The sequence below is a fragment of the Lepus europaeus genome, chromosome 18, assembly GCF_033115175.1.
Source record: "Lepus europaeus isolate LE1 chromosome 18, mLepTim1.pri, whole genome shotgun sequence".
NCBI classification, from domain to species: Eukaryota; Metazoa; Chordata; class Mammalia; order Lagomorpha; family Leporidae; genus Lepus; species Lepus europaeus.
In genome coordinates, this window is record NC_084844.1 from 17,368,225 (window position 1) to 17,379,155 (window position 10,931).

The 10,931-nt window shown below is 64.0% G+C and overlaps 1 protein-coding gene across 1 annotated transcript in view; it reads right to left on the bottom strand.

The window, feature by feature from the left end:
- Positions 1-10,294, bottom strand: part of CRHR1 (corticotropin releasing hormone receptor 1) — a 34,192-nt gene extending 23,898 nt beyond the window's left edge. Inside the window, exons 1-2 of the mRNA XM_062175044.1 lie at positions 10,262-10,294; positions 9,470-9,946 (exon numbers count right to left, since the gene is read on the bottom strand). Of these exons, the coding sequence (XP_062031028.1) occupies positions 9,470-9,946; positions 10,262-10,294 (510 nt within the window). The remainder of the gene's footprint in view (positions 1-9,469; positions 9,947-10,261) is intronic.
- Positions 10,295-10,931: the final 637 nt, after the last annotated feature.

Here is a 10,931-nt window from a genome sequence, read left to right on the forward strand (position 1 = left end):
CCAGCAGGCCCGCACCCAGGTGGCCCTGAGCCGCTCGCTCCATGCCTCTCAGTGGCTGCGGCGGAAAGTGAGGCTTGCGAGGGGCAGCAGAGTGGAAACACCTGCTCCCAGGAGGCCGCGTCAGGGCCAGGCTGGACCTTGCTGCCCTCCCCAGCCTGGGGCGGGGAGGGGGGCGGCTGTGGGGCCTGATTCCCTAGGGAGGCCCAAATGGCAGCCCTGGCTGCTGACCCCAGGCTAGGCCTCCAGCCCACACTGCACCTGCTGGCCGCCCTCGCGGGCCCTCAGGTGCACAGCGCCCCAGCATCTGCCGGCCCTGCCCCCAGCCCGCGCTGCGCCGGCTGCCCAGGTGCAGCCTGTTTTAAGCAAAGCCAAGAGCAGAGGAGCTAAATGTGGAGAATGGGAGGGGTCATGAATCCAGATTGTTCACGAAGCTGGCTCCCTGGTTGCATTTAGAAACTAGAATCTGCTTTGCAGAAATAAAACACGCCTGTAACGAGCCTTTCAGAAGCCTGTCCAGGGCTCCAAGGGATGCATCTGTGGGCCGTGAACATGGGCTTGCTGAGGGGCCGAGCCCGGAGACTGGCAGTGCGGGCTGACCAAGGGCGGAGCTGAGACCCCCCCGCTCCTGGGGCCAGAGGCCCTGACAGATTGGCCAGGAAAGGACCAGGCCGGGCCCTGCACCCAGTGCGGCCTCTCCCCTCCTCCCTCCATGGTGGACCCTAGCCTGGTCCCTACCTCAAGGCAAAGAGCCTGTGCCCCCACCCCCCACAAAGTGGGTAAGCAGTGAGCTCACTGCAGAGGAGAAATAATTTCTTGTTACATCTAATTAGCTTACACTGCTGTTGTGTATCGCAAAATCTCCTGCCTACAGTTCAGGGAGAGGCCGCCCAGGTGTCCCCGCCTCCCAGGCCTTCTGCCAGGCCTGGGCTCAGGGTGTGTCTTGCCTGGCCCCGCCCCCTACTGAGCCCAGCCCCTGCCCTCCCACAGTGCCTGCCCACTGAGCTCACAGCCAACACCCAGGGGCTTCCTGAAGGGGAGGGGCTGGCACAGAGTAGGCCCCAACCCGTTGAATGCATCAACGAACATCAAAGAGAATGAACGAACAGACAGGTCTCCATTCTGCTGCTTCGCTTTGCTGGTGGGGTGCAGATGTGACTCCCACCCCCTCGCCCCTTCTCCCCATTTGCCTCTTGCCCGGGAGCAGCTGCCTCCCTCCGCTGGGTCCTTGGTCCTCCCTGCGTCCATCTGTGGCCCTCCTTGGACACCACAAAGTTGCGCTGAAGAAAAAGCACTTAGGGCTGGGCCGTGCAGGGCTGGGATCCCGTTCTGACTCTGACACACCTGTGCCCTCCCGGCCTCAGTTTTCCCATCTGTGAAATGGGCAGATCTGAACACGCTCTGGCCCCAGGCCTTACAGGAGAGCAGAGGGCCGGCTCTCATAGTGGGACCAGAGAGATCCACGCTGGAATCTTCCACCTGCCCCTCCGTCCCTGTGTGAGTCACTTAACTTCTCTGTGCCTCAGCTTCCCTCTGTCAATGGGCCTGAGAGCGGTGTGGCGCACTGACGGCCCGGGCTGGAAGCCCTCGCTGTTGCTCCTCTCCGAGCCCACTGCTTCCTTCCCGGCTGGGCCCAGAAATGCACCTGTGGTCCCCTGCCCAGCCAGGGCGCAGGCACCCCCTTCCCAGGTGTTCTGCTCCTGGGAGCCAGTGGCCCCCTGCCCAGGTGGCCCCAGGGATGACATGATTTGCAGACACGGGGTGGGTGTGGAGCACCCCAGAACCCTGCCGCTACCTCATGCATTTCATTCGGCCCCCTCTTAGCAGGCTCACAGCTCCTGCCTGCTCAGCCTCCCTGCCCCATCCTCCCTCCCTTCCTCTCTCCCTGGTCTAACCTGGCCCTTACAGAGAAGGTGACACCCCAGGGTGTGGCCTGGAGGGGCTGGGGCTGGAGCCCCGCACCCCACCCACCCTGCTTCTCTGCTGTCCCGTCCGCCTGCCTCTTCCTCCTCGTCACACGCCTGCATCCTCATGACCACTTGGGTACAGGTCTCCTCTGCCTCTGCCCCCCCAGAGCTGGCGGCGGAACGGGGCTGTGCACCTGCGCCCTGCGGGTGGGGCAGGAAGGGGCTGAGGGGGGGGGAGCCGGGCTCGGGAGCCTGCGCACAGCACTGAGCCGTGAGTGGGGACTCCCAGGCCCTGGACACGGTCCCTGTGGGGGAGGGAGCAGGAGGAGGTGTTGGGACAGCTGTGGAGACACCAGCCACGCAGGTGACATCTCGGCTGTGCTCTCCAGGAAGTGCAAAGTGGGGGGGGAGGGGGCTTGGGTGTCTGCAGAACAGGCGGCCCTGGAAGGAGCTTCATCCGAAACGTGAAGAGCGCGGGAGGGAGAGTGACCCGGCTGTCGGCTGCAGGCTGCCGGCTAGAAGTGGGCTCCTGTTTGATTGGCAAAGACTCAAGGGTGTGAGGTTGTTCCTGTAGGGAAGGCTGATTCGGAGCTGCTGGGCTGGGAGGGGGAGGGTGGAGATCAGGAACAGCCTGCAGCCACCCAGGAGGTGGGCGCCGCCCCTGTCCCCTGTCTGAGACCATGGCAGCCACAACTGGAGGCTGCTGGCGTTCGTGGGGAAGCCCTGGGATGTGGCTCAGCATCTAAACCACCCAGGCCAGTGCATGTCACCGAGCTGGGCTGGGAAGAGAGGCACCTGCTGGCTCATGGGTGGGTGTGTGTGTGTGTGTGCGTTGGCAAGGGTGCCAACCGGCATCCCCGAGAGGCCGGGCAACGTCCATGAGGATGTGTCCTGGCTGGAACATCTGATCGCTGTCAACACAGTTGTCTCCCAGGCCAGGCTCCAGACCGGGCCAGACGCTGTCAGACGTAGCCTGCACCGGCGGGACCATGTGCCGGTCTGCCCAGCTCAGAGCAGGGCACAGGGCTGGCTCCTCCAGGAGGGCCTCCAGGAGGAGGAGGTGAGTCCTGAGTGACGGGAGGGAGGGACCCCAGTGGTGAAGGCAGCAGGCCCCGCGCTGCACAGCCGTATTCTCCTTCATACTACACCATGGCCCAGTAGGGAGGTCACAGAAGCCCAGAGCAGGCGTGTGACTTGCCCAAGGTCACCCAGCCGGGAAGCGGCAGAGCTGACTCCACCCCCAGGCCTCCTGCCCTGTCAGCTTCAGGGCGGGAGTCGCACCCAAGCCCAGCCCCACGTAGCAGCGCCTGGCTGCAGCACGGGGGTCAAACCCTAGGGGAGACAGAAGCCAGTGGCTGCCCAACCCTGCGAGCAGGCAGGAAGGCCGGGCAGCTGCTGGGGCTCTGGGCCTCTGCCTTGCCCCCAGCACAGCCAGGGCGGTGGTGGGAAGGGAGCCCCAGGCTGCCATTGAGACCCTCGCCTCTTCCAGCTGGGAGACAGACATGCCCTGGACCCACACTCAAGCCCCCCACCTTCCTCTGGCTCCATCTCCCACCAGCCCTGCCCAGACCCCCAGGAAGCAAAACGCTGCTCTTGCGTGGGGAGCCATGCCCAGTGCTGGGGGCCTGGGAGTGAACCACGAGGCAGGGCTGGCAGCAGGGCCCTACGTGCCCACGTGGAGGCAGCTAGCTCGGCCATCCATCTGGCTTGTCACCTCTGCACAGGTTAAGTCCAGCAGGAAGTGGGGGCAGGGAGAGCACTGCCAATACACTCCCCAGCTGCGGGGCACTGCCTGTGTGCGGTCCAGGCGCACAGAGTCTTTTAAAGGGCTCCTCCTGCCCAGGCAGAGCTCAGGAGGCAAGGTGGGAACAGGGACTGGTCAGTAAGGCCGACCCACAGTGGGCACGGCGAGAAGCTAGACTCTGGGATGAGGGAAAACGTGAGGTCTTAACGGAGGGCTTCCTGGAGGAGGAGGTGGAGGGCTCTGGTGCACACGACAGACAGGAATGGGTGCAGTGGGACCAGGGCACAGAAGCCCCAGCAGGGGGGCAGGCATGAGTTTTCAGATGGTTGGAGGGACTCGGGGGTGCCTGGTTCTTTCACTCCATGGCCCTGGGGGCTCACTCAGGCCATGTGTGTGGGCCCTGGCGCGGGGCCAGCTCGGTGATGGCTGCACCCGGGCCAGGGAAGCTGAGCCGTGCAGCGGGACTGAGTGGAAGGGAGGGGCAGCGGGCTCAGACCAAGCCCGGGAGCCAGGGCCAGTCTCCCTCGGAGGCCCAGCTGCACGCTGCCCCTCTTGAACGACAAGGGGCGTGGCCGAGCCTCTCAGGTCCCTGGGCAGGTGTGTGTGGCCAAACACTGACCGCAGAGGCCGTCTAAGCTGTCATCCACTGCCACTGCCAGCCCCACAGCTCCTGGGGTCCAGCTGCACCTCTGGGGGTCAGTCCTCCGGCCTGGCCTGGAGCTGGCAGGTGTTACACACCTGCGTAGAGGAGAGGGGAGCTGGGGACGCACCTGCAACCCAGAGAGGATGGCGGAGGCGCGGGGCGTGACGTGGCTCATTCCCCTAGGGTGTGGTGTGTGCGTGTGCGTGTGCACATTAGAGACAGAGAGAGAATGCCTGCTGGGCGACAGTTGGACCACAAAGGCCATGGCTGTTTCTTCTGTACTCTGCTGCAGGGGCTGGGGTGGGGAGAGCGTGGGATGGCAAGGGGAGCTCCCTCCTCCCTCCTCCCACACCATCCTCAGCCTCACAGAGCTGAAGCAGGGATGGCCAGGGCGCTAGGGACGCCTCAGGAGGCTCCCGGGCAATGCCAGCTCTGGTCCTGGAACTCAGGGGCACTTCTGCTCTCCAAGGGGACAGTGAGAGCAAGAAGGCGCGCAGGTCACCTCTCGCAGCCCACCCCCCCCCCCGCCGCAGGGCCCCACAGGCCCCTCCCTCTCCCAGGCTGACTTGAGCCAGCGTGTACGTGTGCGTGTGCGTGTACCTGTCTGAATGTTCTGTAATAACCACCCCCACCCCCACGGGCACCGGGCCAGGCCTCTGCTTCTGACAGTCACAGGGGTCACAGCTCCCAGTGTAGGGGGAGCCCGGCCCTGGGGGGCCTGGGCCTCAGATGGCCCCGCCTTTCCATAGCCCATCCTCAGGGAGCCAGAATCCCCCTGCCCTGCCCAGCCCTCGCTGTGTCCCTGGCTCTGCCCACAGGCTGCCCCCACCACCCCGCCGCCACACAGAGGGAGGGGCTGCTCCAGGAAGGCCTGGCACCCCTGCGCTCTGCTTCTCCCCCACCCTCTGTGGGGTGTACTGGGGAAAGAGGGGAGCATGGATGTATCGGGCGGGGGTCCTCGTTGTAGTGGCACCGTGGCAGCCATCTCATCACTGCCCCCCCAAAAAAGCTGGTGGGAGACTCCGGGCTGCAGCCGCTCAGCTCAGAACCCCCCACCCCCACCCCGCCTGGCTTCTGCAGAGGGAAAGCAGCTGGGCCAGTCTGGCCAGTTTCTCTCCTGAGCGCTGACCTAGGCACACTGGCTCGGGACCAGCCTGGCTGGAGGTGGGGGTGAGCGGGGCAGGCGTAGGTGTGGCAAAACATACCTACGGGAGGCTGCCGCCCTCGCCCAGCAGGGCCGAGGACCATGGTGAAATGGCCCGTGTTGACGGGACACAGAGGCACCCCGCGCCTTCATCTGTCCTGGAATGCATGGTTCTGGCTGGTGGGCAGACAGCTGCCCAACACGTCTGGCCAAGGATTTGAGTCCAATCAATGGCGCTGTGTGCAGGGCGCCCGTGTGCCAGCGCCGGATCGCAATGCGCCCATTTCACAGAAAGGGAGTGCTTGTCCTCCCTCCGGGGCTCTGCCGCCTCCTCCCCCCTTCCCTCCATTTACTCTGGGAACAAGCGGCTGAGCTTGGCTGCCTGACAGAACCCAACCAGTTGCATGGAAAACAAGCATTTGCACCTGTGAGTTAACGATGTATTAGCCTCCCCCTCCAGGTCTGTTATCACCATCAAACGTCTCCACGCCACACAGGTCCACACAGGTCGGGGGGGGGGGGGGGCAAACTGCAGGCGCCTCTGCCCTTTGACCTCGGGGCTCGGCTGCCGGCCGTGGCTAGTCTGAGTGCCCAGTGCTGCTCCTCCTGATGGCAAGGCTGCCTCAGTGACCGTGCTGACCAGCGTGGATGAAGTACCTACGATGTGCCAGACCCTGACATCCCAGGAAGCCCCTATAATTGTGCCATCAGTGGGCTCCATGCTCTCCCTTGCCCCCTTTTGCGGATGGAGAATCTGAAGATCACTGTGACAACCTAACTTGCCCAGGGCGCCACAGCAGAGCCGGGATTCAACTCCACCTGTGCTTCACCTGCTGTGCCCACCCACACAAGATGCTCACGGCCACACGGGGCCCTGACTGCCAAGCAGCTGGCCCCCAAAGCGTTGGCAAAGGACCCTGCGGGGCTACTTCCCAGGTTCCCAGGAACTCTGCCGACAGGGGCCTCCAGGGATCTAAGTAGACAGAAGTCATGTGTCGTTAGCAAATTCATTCTTTGAACTGCAAGAGTAGAACTCCCCCGGAAACCTGCTGTGGTTGTTAAAAAAGAAGAAAGAGCCAAAGCCTGCACCTGGCCTTACCCGACCAGTGCTCCAGCTTCCTTCTGATGGCACCACCACCGGTCAGGGCGGAGTCTGAGCTGGGAGAGATCACGTCAGCCCCTCTTGTCCCAGCTCCCCTGCTCCCGAGTCGTCCCCCACCCCCACCCCGCACATCACTGGCTGCCGCCTTGCCAGTGTGTTGTGCTCTTTTTTCTTTTTTAAATAACCACAGCGGGCTCAAGGGAGACAGCTGGTCTTTGCTGCATTCGAGATGGCTTTTCTGGGCGGCGGGCATCTCCCCACCTTGTCGGTTTTGACACGACGCCTGCATCCCATGCCGGCAGCAATGGGGTCTCCATGCCAGCTGGAGGAAGCAACAAACGGTGACCCACTGGGTGCACAAACCTTTGCAAAACACCTACCGTGTGTGGAGCACTGCTGGGCCCAGTGCTGCTAAGGGTGAAAGACGCAGACCTGCCACGCGGCAGGTGTCCAGGGGCCGAGTGCTGCGGCCCTGGCATTATCTCATTTCTCCAAGGAGCAGCCACCTTACAGCCTTTCTGGGAACAAGATGCTGTTCCAGACACTGTCCCCTGAACTAATTCATCTCGTCCTGATCGCAACCTCACAGCTTAGGTACTCCCCCCACTTCACAGCTGGGAACACGGAGGTTCAGACAGAGTGGGTAGATCCAGCTCCCACATACCAATGTCCTTCAGCTGGACAGGGAGAGAGCTGGGAGCTGAAGTGGCCACATTGACCTTCCTTGTGGGGCCGTGGCTCTAAGGGGCTTCCGTGAAGACCCGAAGGTGCTGGGGACTAGAGCCCAGTACTCTTGCATCCAGACACAGCAAATGCCCTAGGGGAAGTGCTGATTGGACCAAGGTCAGGTTCCCTGACTCCCAGGCCGATGGTCTTCCCAACTCACCAGGCCCTGCACCCAAACCCCTCAGCCACACCATGGCCAGACTCAGACCCCCGGCTTGGCAAGCAACCCTCTGCTGTGCAGTTGAACTCAGCTGGCTGCTGAGGCTGTCCAAGGGACCCAGAACAAGAGAAGGCGAGGACGGATGTTGCCCTTGGGCTCTGGGACAGCCCTGCTCGTCCGTCGTCTGCATATTCCTTGGGAACTGGACTGGCCGCACCTGTACCCCTGCCTGGGGCTGCTCATGTCAAGTCAGCTGTGTGGCCTGGCTTTGCCCTGCTACCTCCTGCCACTGTGCCCCGGGTCTGTGGCCAGGCCAGTTGTCCCCATGGCCCCCAGCAGCCCACAGCCCCATCCTGAGCTCACTTCTTTGTCCTCCTGCCAATGCTCCCCTCGAAAACCTGGCTCCGAATTCTTTAATCAAAGAAACGACCTGGAAATGGTCCAAGGAACACTCACAGAGGGAAGGCCAAGTGCACGGGTTCACAGCAAGGTGCAGAGGTGGACGGTCCCACTCGAGGCATGGGCACAACAGCCTCCGGTGTGACGTGGGGGGAGGAGGGCTGTCCACCGACCTGGCCCAGACCTCCTGCCTGGGAAGAGGCCCTGAGGGGCTGTCCTCAACATGCTGCCAGCAGCTGAGTGGAGGGTAGGGGTCCAGGGGCCCCTCAGTTTCCTGACTCCGCCTAATGCTGGAAAATTCTTTCTAATAATAACGAGGGCAACAAAACGAGCTCCCTCCTCAGAACTCACTCCGAAGTCACCTGGGCCTGACCCTGGCCACCCCTCCTGTCACTGCTGGAGCCACCTGGGCATCCCCCAGGGAGGCTGTGGCTGGTGGGAGGACAACCAGAGGCGCTCAATCTCCTGGCCCTCTCCTGGGGGTGAGGGCGGCCAACTTCTCCCCAGTCCCCTCCTCACCTGCGAATAGGAACGCACACATCTCTCCCTTGTCCACTCTCTCACACACCCATACTCCCATGGCTGTCACACGTGCTCCCCCAGTGTTCTGTAACCAGGGCAGAGCCAGGTCCATGGGGTGGGACGGGGTAGACCCTTTCCCAACACTGGCTGACCTCTGGAGTTCACGCTAACGCTGGATTCGAACTTCCGCTCTGAGCAAATTTCCTGGGGGCCTGGCCGAGGACGTCTAGGGTGAGAGCTAAGCAGCTCGGAATCTTTCCTGGTAAAAGCAAACAAAACACAGCCTCAGCTCGCATGCTAGGGGTGGGATTTCATCTCCTCCACTCACTGGCCCTTGGACCTCGACCTTGAACTTGGCCTTTCTGTTCCTCTGGCATAATTGCTACTTCCTAGCCCGTTATGAGGACAAATGACTTAATATTTGCAAAGCAGGTACAACAGTGCCCAGCAAATTGTACCTGCTCTAGAAATACAAGAAAACAAGCAATTGTTTAACAGAAACCAGCATGAGCTGCTCACTCAGAGCCCCTCATCATGGGGTGATTACCGAGCACCCCGACCTACCACGCCACACACAGGGTACACAGCCCACCGGTGAGCCACACCACCACAAAAGGAAAAGGCTCATTATCTCTTAGGATCAACACAATAATCCTAAACAAAGGTTCACACACAGTTCCCTGAAAGGCCAGAGCAGAAGGAACATTGGGTGTATTTCCACGTCAACAAAACCAAGCGATGCTTTGAATTCATTTGAAAGAATGAACTTGGTCTAACTGGTTTGTGCATTTAGACCGGGGCTCCACACACACAAGCCTTTTGGAAAATGTTCTCCGTCTGTGACATTTATTCAGGCTCTTGGGTGGTTCTCCCTCTGTCTCCTCCCTCAGGCCTCTGATCACCCAGAAAACAATCCTGGCTCTCGGCAAATGGGTGTGGGGGCCAACAGGGCTCGAGAAGACCCTCAGCCACTTTGCAAACAACTTATGGGGAGCCTCTCAGGGGAACCGGCGGCGCGGTTGCCATGCTCAATCCGGGTGGCTTAACTCAAGCCACGCGGCCTCGAGTGGGCTTATGCACAGTCGGTTTAATAACTGATGGAAGAGAAATTCAGTCTGTCTGTACCCTCCCCCCAAATCCACTCCAGGCTTTTGGATGGAAATGCTTCTGCACGCCCTGTGCCCAGCCCAGGTGGCGTCTCCGTGGGCGGCTCAGGCTGTCCACGCCGGCGCTGCGGGGGATTCCTGCGACCCCGGCGAGGCCCACCCAGCCCTCCGGCAGGCTACCGCGGACGCACGGACACCCAGCAAGCCGGGAAGCGCTAGGCTGGGGCCGGCGGCGACCTCCACCACGCAGCGGCCCCCGGCCACCCCCGAACTTCATCCGGTACACGCCAGGCGTGTGGCCCGGCGACTTCCAAAACTCCGGGCGCCGAGCCGCGCCCCAGACCCCGAGCAGGGGCGACCGGCCGCGCAGGCGAGCACTGCTCGGGCCGAGGCTCAGAGCGCGGGCGCTGCCACCATCGCCGCCGGGCGCATCGCCTTCTCCCGGATCGCGCGGTGGGGCCAGGGGAGGGGGGAAGGCGGCAGTCACGTCCCCGGACTGGAGGAAGGGACCAGACCGGCAGCAGCCAAGAGAGCGCTGGGGCGGGCGGGGAACCTGGGCAGGGGTCTGCAGGGCAGCGGCGGGGATGTACCCCGCTTCGGCCCCGGAGCCGGTTCCCCGTTTCCCGGGTGGGCGGACCCCTCCTCCCCAGCGCGCCTGCAGCTCCGCCACATACTCGCTTTCTGTCGCCCGAGTTCTCTCCTTACCCCAACCCCCAGCCCCGGCTCCAAAGGTCCAGGGCCGGGCTGCCCCCTTAGACCCCCGACCCGCGGCCCCGCAGCCCGGGCCCGTCCCGCGCCGGCCCGCTCTTACCTTGACCAGCGGGAGCTGCGGGCGCCGTCCCATCCTCGGGCTCGCTCCGTCACCGTCCTGGCTGCCTGGGTCCCACGGGCATCCCCGAGGCGCCGGCCGGGGGTGGCGGGCTCGTGCGGCTCGGGGTGGGCGGCGGGGCTTCTCGGGCGCCGCCGGCGCTCCCGGCCCCGCAGCCCGGCCCGGCGCGGCGGGCTCTCGCTCGCCCCTTCCCCGGGCCGGTCTGGCCGCCGTCTCCTTCCCGCCCCCGCCGCCCGCCCGGCGGCTCCCCGCCCCCTCCCCTCCCCGCGGCCCCTCCTCCGCGCCCCGCCTCCCCAGCCCCGCCGGCCCCCTTTCCCCGCGCCCCGGGTTGCGGCAGTCCGCGGGGCGCGCGGGCAGCGGTGGCGGCCGCCGCAGCCCGGGGGAGCCGGGAGGGGGTGGGAGGCGGCGGGAGAGGGGGCGGCCTCTGCCTCCCGCCCGGCCTGGGGTCCGGTCCAAGGGAGTCCAAGGAATCGGGGGGGGGGGGAATCCGAGGGGCCCAGGTGAATTCACGCGAGCGAGGCTGGTGGGGGCTGGGGCGATCGGACTGAGCGCAGCCGCCGCGGGAGCCGGGAGAAGCCGAGGTCTGCGTTCGGGCAGTTCCCGCCCGGCGGCCGGCCCGGAGGTCCTCGCGCCCCCCCCCCCCCCCACTCAG